This window comes from Triturus cristatus, chromosome 6, assembly GCF_964204655.1.
Source record: "Triturus cristatus chromosome 6, aTriCri1.1, whole genome shotgun sequence".
In the NCBI taxonomy this organism is placed as follows: Eukaryota; Metazoa; Chordata; class Amphibia; order Caudata; family Salamandridae; genus Triturus; species Triturus cristatus.
In genome coordinates, this window is record NC_140589.1 from 712457691 (window position 1) to 712472565 (window position 14875).

General features: G+C 40.3%; 1 protein-coding gene across 2 annotated transcripts in view; it reads right to left on the reverse strand.

Moving 5' to 3' along the window:
• The window catches only part of ARMC2 (armadillo repeat containing 2), a 486620-nt gene that overhangs the window by 72431 nt on the left and 399314 nt on the right, over positions 1–14875 (reverse strand). For both annotated transcript variants that reach the window (XM_085611202.1, XM_085611201.1), the window contains exon 16: positions 3361–3493. In XM_085611202.1, coding sequence (XP_085467328.1) covers positions 3361–3493 — 133 coding nt within the window. The remainder of the gene's footprint in view (positions 1–3360; positions 3494–14875) is intronic.

Sequence of the window (14875 nt, forward strand, 5' to 3'; positions counted from 1 at the left end):
ACTTTGCAGCTGAATCATCATTTGTATTTCAATTTTCATTTACAAAATTTACAAGTACGCACAATTTTTGAACTTAGAAATGAAGATCGACAGTACGTTTTTTACTTCGTAAATAAACAAATCAACTGTCTGAACAGTAACTTTTAATTTTGTAAGAGTTACATACTTTTTTTAAATAACTAACTTACTTTAAGCGACCCGACATAGTCATGTATTAATGACATTAATGTGGACATGTTTAACAACATTTAAAACATCTATTAGTTTTCCAGCAACCTCCCCTTATTCTTTCCTTACTATATATGTATCCCTTTTAAATGTTTAATCTATAATATCAACTGAAAACATTTCCTACCTGGACGCAGATCAGCTTTCTGCTGCTTCCTCCTCCGATGCTCTGCAAAATGGCGCATTACGTCGACGCTCACGTCCTTACGTCATCGCGTGCATCTCAATTTATGGCGGACTACTTTTTTAAATTCTACTGTAAATAAATGTTAATATATGTAAATAAAATATATATATTTTGTAATAAAAATCAAACTTACTTTGAAAAATTTATGAAAAATATGCTTATTTTTTTCATGATTTTTAAAACAAATAAAAATGTGAAATCAAAAATTGTTTACTGTCATTATTTTAAAATAATTTTTATAAACACCAATATTGTAATTAAATAAATGTAAATTAACTAAATATGTTCCTTACCTTGACTCTATTGTCTTTTCCCTTCAAAACTTTCTCTTACTTCACTTTCTGTGCCTTCTTTTCTTGTTCCGCGGGTTGTATATTCTAAGGCTGCCAAAATAAATGAAGGACAAAGACGCTCATAGACTACAATGGAAAAGCGTGGGAATTTATTACAAAAAGTAAGTTATAAATGTTTTTTCTAATTTTAAAATTTTATTAATGATAAATTTGTAAATATATTACTCTTTTAATTTTTATAGTATTTTTTTTTATTTAAAAAATAAAATTATATTATTTTTATAATAATTAAACCAAAAAAACTCTTCCATTACTTTAAAAAAGGGCACTGTCTTTTGTACTTATAAATACTCTAGTCTTTTCATATGTAATAAAAATACTCTAGTATTTTAAATTAGGTACTCACTCATATTCATTTAAATTATAATATTAAATACTCCATTTTTTTTTTTTAAAAACACATTCAATTTTGAAAAATAGTCAACTCTTAAATTTGGTAATTATTAAGTATCAAGTTTTAATATTTTAAAAATCTTTTAGTTTTTTAACTATCCAACAAAACATTCCTACTAAACTAAATGGCCTAGTATAAATATTAAAATACTCAAGTATTAATTTAACTCCTATCCAACCAAACATTACTACTAGACAAAATACTCAAGTCTAAATATTTTAATTAACTACTCACTTTTTAAAAATTAATATTGCTTTATTATAAATAATTAAAATACTCAAGTATTAATTTAACTACTATCCATCCAAACATTTCTACTAGACATAATACTCTAGTATTAATATTTTAAAAAACAAATAACTTTTGTCAAATTACAAATGCTTTTTTAAAAATAATTAAACAAGATAAATATTTTTTTAAATGGAAACACAAAGAAAAAAAAATGCGTTGTAATAGTATATGCGTTGTAAAAGTACTTACCATATAACATCTTGCGTTGTAAAGCCATGCATTGTAAATGAATGCGTTGTAAAGGCATTTTCACATAATGCGTTGTAAAGGTATATGCGTTGTAACAGTACTTACCATATAATAGCACGCGTTGTAAAAGCATGCGTTGTAAAAGTTTTTGCGTTGTAAAAAATGCATTGTAATAGCATACCGTTGTAAAAGTTGCGTTGTAAAGGTGGTTCCCCCTTATACCTTTCTACTTCGATTTAAGAAAATGTTTAAATGTCCTTATTTGGAGCATTCTACTGAGGAAGCACAGTGCGATATTTAGCAAGGTAAAATGGATGTACTGACATATGTGACTCAGTTACATTAATGAGCAGCTGAAACTACTTGGGTGGAAATAACTACGGGGGTGAAAGAAGAGGTTAGGGACAAGTTGGTTAACTTGCAACATTGTACTTCACTTTCTGAACTCACTGATTTCGTGGTGTTAACTGAACATAGGTGGGAGAATAGATGAAAAGAAAGAAAGAAGTTCCAAGGAAGTTATTCTAACTTCATCAGTTTCTTCATTCATTCAGGTGTCTCAGTGAACCCATTGGTTCAGGAAGAACCTAGGAAAGAATCGGCCGCTAAGGGCCCTTTGACAGAGAAAAAAGGAACACTGACGAAAGGCTGCCTGGGGTTTATATTGTTGTGATATTGGATATACAATTCAGACTTGTACTAACCGTCCTCAGAAATATGACAAATAATCTAACCATCCAGTAAGGAATAAAAAAATACAGAACCTTTCCTGATCAGGTGTACCTTAATGAAAGAGATTTGTACACCAGATCTCCCTAATTGTAAGAAATACAATTAGGAGTAAGACAAACACTTCTTTCTGTTCTTAAGCTATAGAACCTCATCCATCTGATATGACAGAATGCACCAGTGAAAGGGCTTTTGCTGTTTTCGCTCCACTAGGGAACTGCTGCAAAGCATCTTGTTTTTCCTCATATTTTGGGAAACATCTTACCTCCACTTAGGTCGCAAAACATAATTGTATTTTCTCTGAAGGCACCATTATCGTAGATTTTGGGTAATAAAATTAAGAACATTGGCCACCTGAAACAACCCCATCCATTGGTAGGAGTGGTTTCCAGTTTTCAAACTAATCAAGATTTTGAGGTAGATTGCTGGGAAAGGATTTGTTTGGGAAAAATATGTACCTGCAGATGATTATTTCCATGATCACACAGAAGAGCAAGAGCTCAATTCAACACTACTTTGGTTTTTGATCAAATTTATGAAGCATATTTTTTACTGTCTTTATTCAAGTGTTTTCCCTACAAATCAAGAGTATTGTCTGGCTTAATTGGCCAACATCTCCCACATTCGCCATCCCAGAGTGAGGCCCTTACCTGTCAAAAAGTCTAAGTCTCAAGTTATGGATCTAGGGCAGGGACAAACTGGAAACCAAAATCAGCCACGGCAAAAATGTTCAAACAAGCCCTACAACCAGAATATTATGACTAGAAATGGAAATAGGGTACTTTGCTGGATCAGGGCCCTGAAAGCAGCTATTTAGTCTTCAGCTATTTAGGATCTACAATTGCAAGACTGAAGAGAAAGACAAACACTCAACCGCAAAATTGTTTACTTTCAATGTGGTCATGGCAGCTGGAAGCAGTAATATTTTTGGATTGCATAAAAAAATATAACTATAATCATTAAGAACTGCAATTTGAATGCACTCTTACTTTTTTATTCCGCCTTCTTCTTTCAAAATGTGTCGTTTATTTCCATCAACCGTCAGATTAGTAAGAACCCCACAGGCAGAAAAGCAGACATCCTCGTGTTTGGCATCCATCAACGCAATCATGAATTTGTACACTGCACCATAAAATATAAAAAGACAATTATGGTCAGGCATTCCAAAAAGGATTAAAATAGTGAGACTGCTAGCAACACCCTGGATAAGACATTTGGGCCAAGTTGTTGCCATGCTGTGTGTGCAACAGGTCAGATTATATGACAGCTGTGTGCCACTTAATACTGCAGGACATGTGAGAAAATGCACTGGACTGTGGTCTGTTGGTGTAGAACCGCCATGAAGATTTACAGTGGGCTAACAACACAGATGTGGTCTTGTGATATATTCAGTGGCACAGATGATTACTCTGTCTATCCATAAATGGACAATAACGCCCTTCTGTTGGAGAGTCTACTTTTTTCATTTGTTGGTTTTATAATAAGTTTAATTTGAGTTTAAAATATACTGCATAAACTCAAAACTATATCCAGTATATTTAAATATGCCAATTTGTTAAAAACATTATGAATTCTTTACATCTGACAAACATATATGGTGTGTTTCTAGGGTTCATAAAAAACATCAGGCAAAATTAGTGAAATACAGTTTTTACTATTTATTCCATAAGGCACAGCAGAAGAAGAGAAAGAAGGGGAAGGAGAGGAGGAAGAAGCAGAAGAAGAAGGTGGAGATTATTAATAATAATATTAATAACAATGGTGAGAATTATAACAAAAAAAATAATAACAATACCTGCAAGCATTTCTGTGCTTTCCGCTCAACGTCTAAGCATAGGTATTATGGCGATTTGCCTGTCACCTTCAGTTTGAGAATAACAAATATCGTACCCTCGTTTGAACAGATAATGTTCTGACCTTCATAGTAACTACTGTATCCCTGTACTAAACATGTCACCAAGTTTCTCCACCACAGGCAAATCCCAACTGGAACTGGTGTTCTGACCATAACAAAGCCCATCAGCATGTCTGTGATAACCTCAGTGGTAACAAAATGTGTTAAGTGTTACTTTATGTCATGGCTTTATTTTATGGTAAAGAAAAGTACCCTGGAAATTTCTTCCACTGTTCTTGATCAAAGCCAGTCCCTCTGCAAATGTGCTCTAATCACTGTTTTTCTTTCTAAGAATCGGGTATAGCCCTCACTTCTGGAAGATGTCATGCCTATCATTACAGTGGTTTTCCAAGACAGCAAGTCGTCAGTTAAGGTGGTCAATGACGCAAATGGCTTGTCCATGACGAAGACTCCCGCTGCGTGAAGAGGATATATTGAATAATTGTTGGTAATACAACTTGATTACCTTGTTTGAAAAATTATTTCTCACCTTGATCCTATGGGTGTTGTTGCCTGCCAGGTGGTAGACCTTACTATTTTTCACTTGTACACAAACCCACGCCACCCATACAGATGTTCACTGAGCTTACCTAACAGAGACCTTCTCAAGCTTGTTGCACCGGAAAATGAAAGCAAAATTAAAAGTTACTTACTTGTAACCATCTTCACCATGAGTTTTTTCTATGAATTAACAAAGGTAGAATGTCTCTGTCACACACACAGTTTCACAACATGTAAAAGTTTCCAAATTCAACTGAATGACCAGAAAAACTGCCATTCAAGCAACATTTTATTTTAGCCAATGAGCCTAATTGTAAATCCATCAGCCTATCTGGATGAAAACACCACTGAAAAATACCATTTATAGTAAAAATAAAAGCATACAAGCATATCCTAATGCAAAACATGGTAAAACAGTGCAAAATAACCGTGTTCCCTTTCAAGAACTTTGTATGACTTACCTATCCTATAATGTCCAGCAGGGTGTCAGTTACACAGTTCTTTTCAGGAGCAGAGAAAAGGTATGATAATACAATCATAGGAACCAATTCAAGAAACCTTGTTTCACAAGTGGGGAGGTGGCTGAGGCTTATATGGATTCAAACAGTATCTCCATGGCAAAGAATTAAATTTACAAGTGCTATCTCCTTTTTTTACCATGGGAATGTCCATGATATTCATAAAAGATAGAATAGGGTAGCAAGCTAACCCAACCAACAAAGCACAATCACGGCTGCAGTATTTAGTGGCATGCAAATAAACTGCGTAGCAAAGTCTGACCGCACCAACCAAAATTCCAAACAATAATCCTTAATAAAGCTACGTGCCAACTTCAACATGGCAGCCTTACAGATGTCAGCAGAGGGGACATTTCTTATCTGAGCAACAGTAGCTGTTTTTCCCTTCTAGAGTGAACCCTGGGCTTTAAATATAAAGGCATACTAGGTTTCACATGGCAAATGACAATTCATGACACTATTCGCCTATGGTGTGTCTGTTTGAGAGGTTTATAATTTACAAAGAGCAGTCTGTTGTAATACATTTATTTGGTCTGCTGTAGACAGTATCATAAACCCTTCTTAAAATCCAAGACAAGAAACAACCATTTGACAGGGGAAATTAGATTCAGATGAAAAGATAGCAAAGCAATAGGCACAGTAATCAGGAAACCAGAAATAATCTTAGGAAGGAAAAAAGGATGAATCCTTTAAAATCTGCGCATGATTTCTCTGCACAAAGGGCTTGAAACTCATTTAACCATCTGGCTGAAATACAAGTCTCCAAATAAACAACCTTTGTAGAAAGGTGCTGCAAATGACCCTTGCTGCAAAAGGGGACCAGGGGATGGTTTCCCTTCTAGGGTTGGAGGGCTTCATTACATCTTCATTGCTATAGTGCAGAAAGATGAAGGAAAAAAATATTATAACCAATGCTTGCAGCCAAACATACTTCGATAGAGGAAAACTGTAAGCCAAATTTAGCCTGGTAAGGAAGATAAGATTGGCATTCTCTCAGGTCTGTCTGCTTGCTAATACATCATAGGAAGAACTTCTTCCTCTTGCAGGCATATAATGATCTAAACAAAAAATGTTCCACTTCCCTCAAAATGTCCAAACAATCGCCTGTAAAATTCAAGTGTCAACAGGGCAAGAACTTAGAAGCCAGGCACTCATGTTCAGCAATGCAAAGCTGGTATGGAAGATTAGGGCTGACATTCTGAAGTGAAGACTTGGATGTCTTTTTTGAGGGAGAAGAGACATATGCAGAAGATCTGGATATCATCACTGGTGTCGCCGGTCTACAGCAATTAGATCCAATTTTTATTATCTGAATCTGAACATGTTGATCAATGAAGGAAGTGGAGGGATCAGAAAACAAGCATAGAGAAGTCATCAAAATAGTATTCTCCAGTAATCTTGGCTCCACAAACCTGGAGGCATAAGTGGACATTGATCAACTTCTTCCTGTTCCCAGCATGAGAAGATGACATCCAGCACTTTGTTGTTTAAGACCCATTGTGTTGTTCTACCAGCTTATGACTTAACTTGTCTCCTTTCGTATTTTGAAGACCTGGCAGATGTATCACCCTAAGCTGGATGTCTCTCATGTGCATCAAATGCCAAATGATCTAAACATCCTGGAAGAGAACAATGGGTTTCATCTCTTCATGCTTGATAGATAGTACATGGTGGACGTGTTGGGATTGTGCAGAAGCAAGGATTGTTATTGCTAACTAGTAGGAAATACTCCAGTGCATTATAAAAGTCGTCCACAATGTTGTTGTTTTATTTCTTCCACAGTGAAGCACAACCCAAGAGCCATGAGATTGCTCACATGAGCTCTCCAGCCATTCAGAGATGTGTCCATCACTGATGGTTGTGAAGGAGCAGTCAAAATGTAACTGCATCCAGAGTATTTCTATTTTTGAACCACCACTAGGGTGATTGTCATGCTTTGGAAGACATTTGTACCTTGTTGTCCCAATTCTATGACTTCAGAAACTGCTGGTCATTCACGAATTCTTGCTCTCCTGTGCAACATTTCATCCAAGAACAGGAATATACAAGAGACAATGGTGCCCATAAGAGAAGCCACTTGTCGGACCAGAAGGTGACTGAACCGAAACAAGTTGAATACATTTATAATGAATAGAAAGAAAGCTTTACTGGGAAAGAGACACTCAGACTTTTTATTTGAATTAAATACATTGATTTGGTCGTAGTGTAGATTTCTAACCACTGCTAGATTTAGATTGCATAGAAAGTCTATGTCAACAGAAGATCTTGAAAAGACATTTCATGAGTTGCACCTTGCTTAGCCAGTCATCTAAATGTGGGTAAAGAAAAATGACTTACCTTCCATAACACTTTCTGGTAGATATCATCAGAATAATGCAAGTGATCAGAATTGATCAGGAGCATTTTTCAGCAATGCGACTGTGCACTGGTAGGTGGCCTTTTGCAGCATTGTACTGGCCCTGTACTGACCTGGAAATGCCAACCCTTAGACGCTGATGTCAGATTATTTTTTTCCATTTTTGTGCCCTCCGCCATAAAACAATTGTCTGTGACAGTGTGCTCATTGCTAACTTTGGACTTTTTCACATGTTAAAAAGAGACCACTCTCCAGAGCGGGTAGTTGGGAGGGTAGTGAGAAATCTGCAGTTAGAGTATCCAGCAGAAAGATCATTACCAGAGGTAAGTAAATTGATCATTTGATGGATACTTTTAACTGCATATTCCTCACCTATAGAATAGGCACCAAATCAGTACCTCTCAAAGGAGGAGGATTTGTCGAGTGTACTCAAATCAAAGTCATGCTGAACATAGCGGGAAAATGTCTTTACAGCTGGACCTGGCTGCTAAGGCAGTAGTACTTTGTGAACTTATGCACTGACACCCATGTCCCAGCCTGGAAAATGTCAAGGATAGCCACTCCTCTTGCCAATGATGTCGTGGAAGCCTTGGCCCTGGAGCAATGGGCTCTCAGGAAACTATTTGTTGCCCAGTAGCAGAACTTGATGTAAAGGCATAGCCACCTAGAAAGCTTCTGCACAGCTTTGGCTTCCTTCACTCCAGAAAACTCCTGATTCAAGCAATTGATCATCCATTGGATCAGCGTTGGTCCAATTGATATAAAAATTAAAACTTTTTGGGATACTCTCCTGCTCTCTCTTTTGAGGTGTGAGGGGGAGCAAAGAATGCTGGGAGAGTGATTGATTGCCCAATGTGGAAGTGAGTCACAACCTTTAGTAAGAAGGCTGCCCCGATCCTTAGCACAAGTTTGTCCAGACAGTAGTGTAGGGTAGATGTACCAAAAGGGCCTGCAGTTCACTGATGGGGCCAGCTGATATAATCGCAACAAAGAAGAAACTTTTGAGGGTCAAGAGATGCAGCAAGAAACTATGCATAGGCTTGAAGGGCGTACACATAAGAAATATCAAGACCAAGTTAAGGTTCTACTAGGGAATTGCAAATGGTTTGTAAGAGAACATATGTGTCAAACCTTTAATGAACCTCAACACAACTGATAAGTAAAACAAGGACCACTGGTCCTGCAAACACAGAAAGGCCGAAAGGGCTAACAAATAGCCTTTTAGAGTGCCCACTCCATGGCCTTGCTGGGTTAAAGAAAGAACATACAAAATAAAGCGGTGCCTCACTGACCACCACAGCAACCACTAGCTCCTTGATGCGTCACAGTCTGGATTCCGGTAGAACCAAAGTACGGAAACAGCACTCATCACTGCCACAGGTGACATCTGCATGATCCTTGATAAAGGAAAAATGGCAGCCTTCCTTCTGCTGGACCTCTGCAGAATTTGATACGCTCTCACATCCTCTTCAGGCATTTGCACAAGATTGGCATCCAAGGACCCACTCTCTGATGGATCAGTTCTTCTTAATGGACAGACCACAAGCAGTCTGGCGCCTTACTTCTAGGAAGCCAACAAACTCATCTATGGAGTGCATCAAGGTTCAATGCCATCGTTCAGTCCCACCTTCTTCAATGCATACGTGATCTTTCTGGCCAACGTTATCTTTGCATATGACATCAACATCCTATCCTACGCTGATGACAGGTAACTCATACTCTCCCTCTCAAACAAGATCCACAACACAAGAAACAAGTTCACTGCCTGCATGACCGACGTCGTAAATGGATAAAAGCTAACTGTCTCAAGCTCAACACGAACAAGACAGAAGTAGTGATCTTCAGGAAGAACACCTAACCCCGGGTCTTAAACAGGTGGCCATCCAAACTTGGACCACACCTACACCCACCACCCACACCAGGTACCTCAGAATAATTATCAACAGCAAACTGGACATGACCTCTCAAGTAAACGCTGCCACTGCATCCTGCTTTGATACCTTGAAGATGATGAGGAAGATCTTCAAATGGCTCCCAAGCAATACTAGAGAACGGTTACTCACGCCCTAGCCACCAGCAAGTTGGACTACTGGAATACCCTCTATGCCAGGATTACCAAGCAACTCATTGGAAGGCTACAAACTATCCAGAACTTGGCAGCCAGACTCAACCTCAACCTTACACACAAACACTCCCAGCTCACTGTACCTCAGGGAGCTCCACTGGCTACTGATACACAAACATGCTTATTTCAAAATCCTCACACATATTCAAGGCCCTACATAACTTACAGCCCACCTACCTGAACAGCTGCATCTCCTTCCACCAACCACGCAGACGCCTACGTTCTGTAAGACTCCTACTCGCATACATCCCACGCATAAACACAACCAGATCAGGAGGACAGGCGTTCACTTGCATTGCTTCTGAAGAGTGGAATATCCTGCCACTCTGCTTCAGAGACTTCTCCATTCTTCTTGAATTCTGCAAGAAGCTGAAGATCTGGCTCTGCAATTAATCAACCTACTATAGGCAGGGCTAGGTACACACACATACACATGCTCAGTACTAGGATACCCTTGTGGGTGATAGAGCACTTTACAAATACACATATCATAACAATATCTGAAAGTTTAGCATGGAAGTGGTCAGTATTTCAAAGCCAGGCAATTACTTTGTCCAGTTCCCAGGCAAAGATGGATTTTGTGGAATGGTGTCTGGAAGCAAGGATGACAGGCACCACTTTAGTTACCACCTCAAATGAAGTCATTTGTTACCAATGAGTCTCCACACATGGATGTGTAATTGTGGAGTTCAGATGAAGGTTCTTACCCAGTTTTTGAGACAGGAGATCCCCTCAAAGTGTTAGCCAGATTAGAAGACAGATGCGTATGCTCTGAAGTTCCATTTACCACGCACTCCTCAACCAGTCCGCAGCAATTAGCATGACTTGGGTTCAATCATTCTTGAGCTTCTTCAGAACTCAGGGTAGGAGAGGTAGTGCTGGGACGGCAAGAAGGAGTCTCTTGTTCCATTCAAACCGGATGCATCATCTAACAAGTGCTGTCAAATAAACTCCAATGCGCAAAATTGCTGACACTGTGCATTTCGACGGTGGTGAACAGATCTAGCCAGGGCTCTCCCCACAGATCAAATACACCCTTTGCCACCTCAGGTTGCAGATATCACTTGAGATCTGTCAGATGACGTCCGTACAATTCACTCACTCTTGCATTCAAAGATTCTGTCAGGTAGTTGGCTATAAGAAATACGTTTGCAACTCCAGCCACCCAGAAGAACGATGTAGAGCCAGCTCACCACTGGAGACATGAAGTCTCTGATCGCCAGCTCCCCTAGATTACCCCCTCACCTACTAGTGATACATCATCGTCCTGACAGAAACATGGATGAGCGAGGACTCATGCCTTGATCTGAAGTTAGCTATTCCTGATAACAACTTTTGTGAATGCAGACAGGGTGGGCAAAAGGGGGTGGGGGGGTGGCCATTTTATATAGGAAGGTGTTCAAGTGGCAGGCGTTTCTGTTGGACGAGTTAAAGGGAGACGAATCCTTCGGCTTTAGTATTTATCCCAACGCCAATTACTCTTTTTCTGGTGTTTTGGTCTATCGCCACCCCATGTTATGCTCAAGATTTCATAGCATCCCTTGACCAGCCCATAGCCTCTAAAAGCATTATTTATGTGAATTTTACCATCTTAGGCAACTTCAACGTACATTTGGACAAGGCAGATGATCCACTGTCTATTCACTTTCTGTAATCCCTAGTTTAACTCAACTTAACACAAGCTGATACAGACCCCTGGCACAAGGCAGGCCGCGCCATTGACAGAATCCTGTTTAATATAGCGGTACTGTGGAAAAGCCCTTGGCAGATGATCTGGCAGGATCATTTCTTACTCCTGTTTTCCTGGCCTTTTGCATGTCCTTAGGAAAGTAGATTATCCCCACAGGAGCTCGGGAAAAGATGTTAGAACAAGGTATCTTTACCTGACCTTAAGAGGTTTCTAGATGAGTCTAGACCAGTGGTCTCGGGCAAGGTCACAGAGTTATCGGTACATTGCCCTTGAAATCAGTCAATTCATTGCACCAAGGAGGGCCTCTCAGAGGGAAATGTGGCCCGTTTGGCCCTCTAGTTTTCTCAGGAACTAGCCCTAGAGAGAGGTTCATGTAAAAAGCTGGAAAGAGCCTGATGTTGGCAGTATCAGGAGGCAGACAAAACACGCTACAAACTGCCTCTCAATGCATATCATAGAAACATAAAATGAGCTCACTGCTCTTTTTACTCCCAATGTATTAAAGAGACCAATAATAATGGGAAGGAGATCTTTAAGATCATCTCTAGCTTCATGGACCCAAAAACTATGGCCTGCTCTCTAAGACCAATCAAGTCCTATGCTCGAGACTTAGTGACTTCTTTGAAGATAAGATCTCCAAAATTCAAGCAAACACGGAGGGTCTTAAGCTGGATCATGCTCCAGACCAGGAGACATAGCAGGGCCTTGAGGAGTAAAAAAGCTGATGCATTTCCTAGCACCCACGACGGAGGAGGAGAAGATGCATTTTGGAAATTGCAGTTCAGGATCCCCTGATGACCCTTTTCCATCTCACATCCTGAAGGCTATTGCAGACAATGTTGCCCCAACTTACCAGGAACTATTCTCTGTTTCGCTCCATTTGGGTGTCTGACCAGACTGCTGGAAGAGGGTAAACATTATCCCCTTTCTCAAAAAGGCAAATGCAGACTCTGAAGTGCTAGCTAACTGTAGACCAGTCTCATTACTACCAGCGGCCGCCACAATTCTAGGAAAAACGGTGAACCGCCTGCTCACCACTTTTCTGGCACAAAACAAACTGCTACACTTGTCCCAATTCGGCTTCAGACTACGACACAACATGGAGAAGGTGCTATTAGAGGTCTCTAATTCCATTAAGACCAAACTTGATTCAGGACTCAATGTATAGAGCTTAGTGCTGTTGGACCTGTCGGCAGCATTTGGCACGGTGGATCACAGCATTTTGCTACATAGGCTGGAACACCTGTGGATAGCTGGATCAGCCTTAGGCTGACTGGGCTCCTTTCTAGAGAATTGAGGGCAGGTAGTCTGGATGAAGCCCTTCTTCTCCAGAGCTAAACCTTTGAAATGGGGGGTCCCTCAGGGCCCTGTCCTGAGTCCTACTGTCTTTAAAATATATATATGATCCCATTGGCATTTCTGGTTCAATCTTTTGGCATTAAGGTCATATCATACGTGGACAAAAAGCAGATCCAACTCACGTGTTAAGGGGACTCAGCGAGTGCATAAAGAAACATTTGCACTCTGTATGAAGGCGCTACTTGACTGGCTCAGGGCAAACAAATTACAATGCAACCCAGACAAACCTGAGATACTACTTTTTGGGTTGAACCCTCTCCCAGGATGGTCAGGTGCCTGGAAAAACAACGTCCTCCCCTACGGCGGAGGCTAGAAATCTGGGCTTTATTATTGATTCACAACCCTCCTTTGGTGCCCAGGTTTCGGCTGTAGTAAAATCATGCTTTTGGATTCTGCGCAAGCTCAGGAAATTCCTGAACTTTCTTCCTCATGAATCTCAGGTTACAGTGGTCAGGGCGCTGATCTTATCTAGGCTGGACTACATCAATGTTCTGTACCTGTGTCTACCAAATTACTTAGTTCAGTGTCAGCAAGTGGTACAGAACATGGAGGTCCGTCTACTGTACAAGCTACCAAAACACTCTTCTGTATCTCACTTCAAAGAGAAACTACACTGGCTACCAGTTCACAAGCGCATAATGTTTAAAACCCCGACACTGAGCCACCAAGCCCTTCACAACAATGCAACAATGGTCCCTCCGACATGAATTAGAGGATTAAGGAGTACAGACCAGGGAGGTCGCTGCGCTCTAGTAACGCTGGCTTGTTAACAGTACCCAGTTTAAAAAACACAATGGAAAAGGGGTTCCTCCTTCATTGTTATGGGAGCAAACATGTGGAATCAGATGCCGAGCCATCTGAGATCGATCAATGAGGAAGCAACTTTCAAAAAAGCACTGAAAACATATCTGTTCAAACTTTAGATATTGGGGATACCTGACGGATGTTGCCACCTCTTCATCTGTTCTTGATGCCTAGCCATGGACACTCATCAAGTAGCTGAGCACTAAATAAAAACCGTTCAGACATTCATTCATTCCGTCACAGCTTTGAGCTCTGGGTAGGAAGGGAGTGCAGTCTACTGTAGGACAGAATGGTATCAGTCAGGCACCACCACAGATCTTGGGCCAGATCCATAGAGATCTGAATTGAGATGGTGAGGCAGTCTGGATACTGAGCCCACTAGGACATCATGTTCCATTGCAGAGCCTGCATAAGCGACATGGAACTGGTGGCAAGTAGGATGCAGACGGCTAGGGGACCAAAAACCCTCAAATCATCCTCACAGAGACCCTTGACTGAACCTTAACATCAGGGTCATAACCTGAATGTACCAGACTCACTGCGATGGAGGAAGGCCAGGATCGCCCCAATGAATAAAAGAGAGTGAATCAGGTGGGATTTCAGCTCATTAACTGTGAAACCGAACAATGTTCAGAGTTCTGACGCCATCTGAAGGTGGCTGACAAATGACAGCAGTGAATTTAAATTCAGGTATGGAAATGCAGAAGCTCCTGCCCTATGAAGATGGGCCGCAATCACTGCGATCACTTTCGTGACTACCCGAGGTGCCGAGGTGAGGTTGAAGGAGAGCATAGCAAATTGAAAGGGTTCCTGGTCCTCCCTGAACCACAGGTAATGCCTCTGGGATGGAAGGATCGGCATACAGAAGTACGTGTCCTGCAGATCAAGAGATACCATCTAGTCTCCCAAGTCACCGGTAGATAGAATCTAAGCCAATGTGAGCATTTTGAATTTGCCTTTCCCAGGAAAAGGCAAATAGTGGTTGAGGGTCTAGGATAGGCCTTTTTCAAAATGAGAAAGTAGCATGAATAACAGCTCCCATTTCTCTCCAAGTCGGGTACCTGCTTGATGGCAGAGCAAGAAATGTACCTCCTGCAGTAGGATGGGCAGAGATGCTCCTCTAAAAATCATTCAGGTGCGGTAAGAAGGTTGTTGGGGAAGAATTGAAAGATTGGGCGCAGTTCCTTTGAACAATCTATAAGACCTATGTGTCTGATATGATGGATCAACAACCTGGAAGGAAATGATGAATCATGC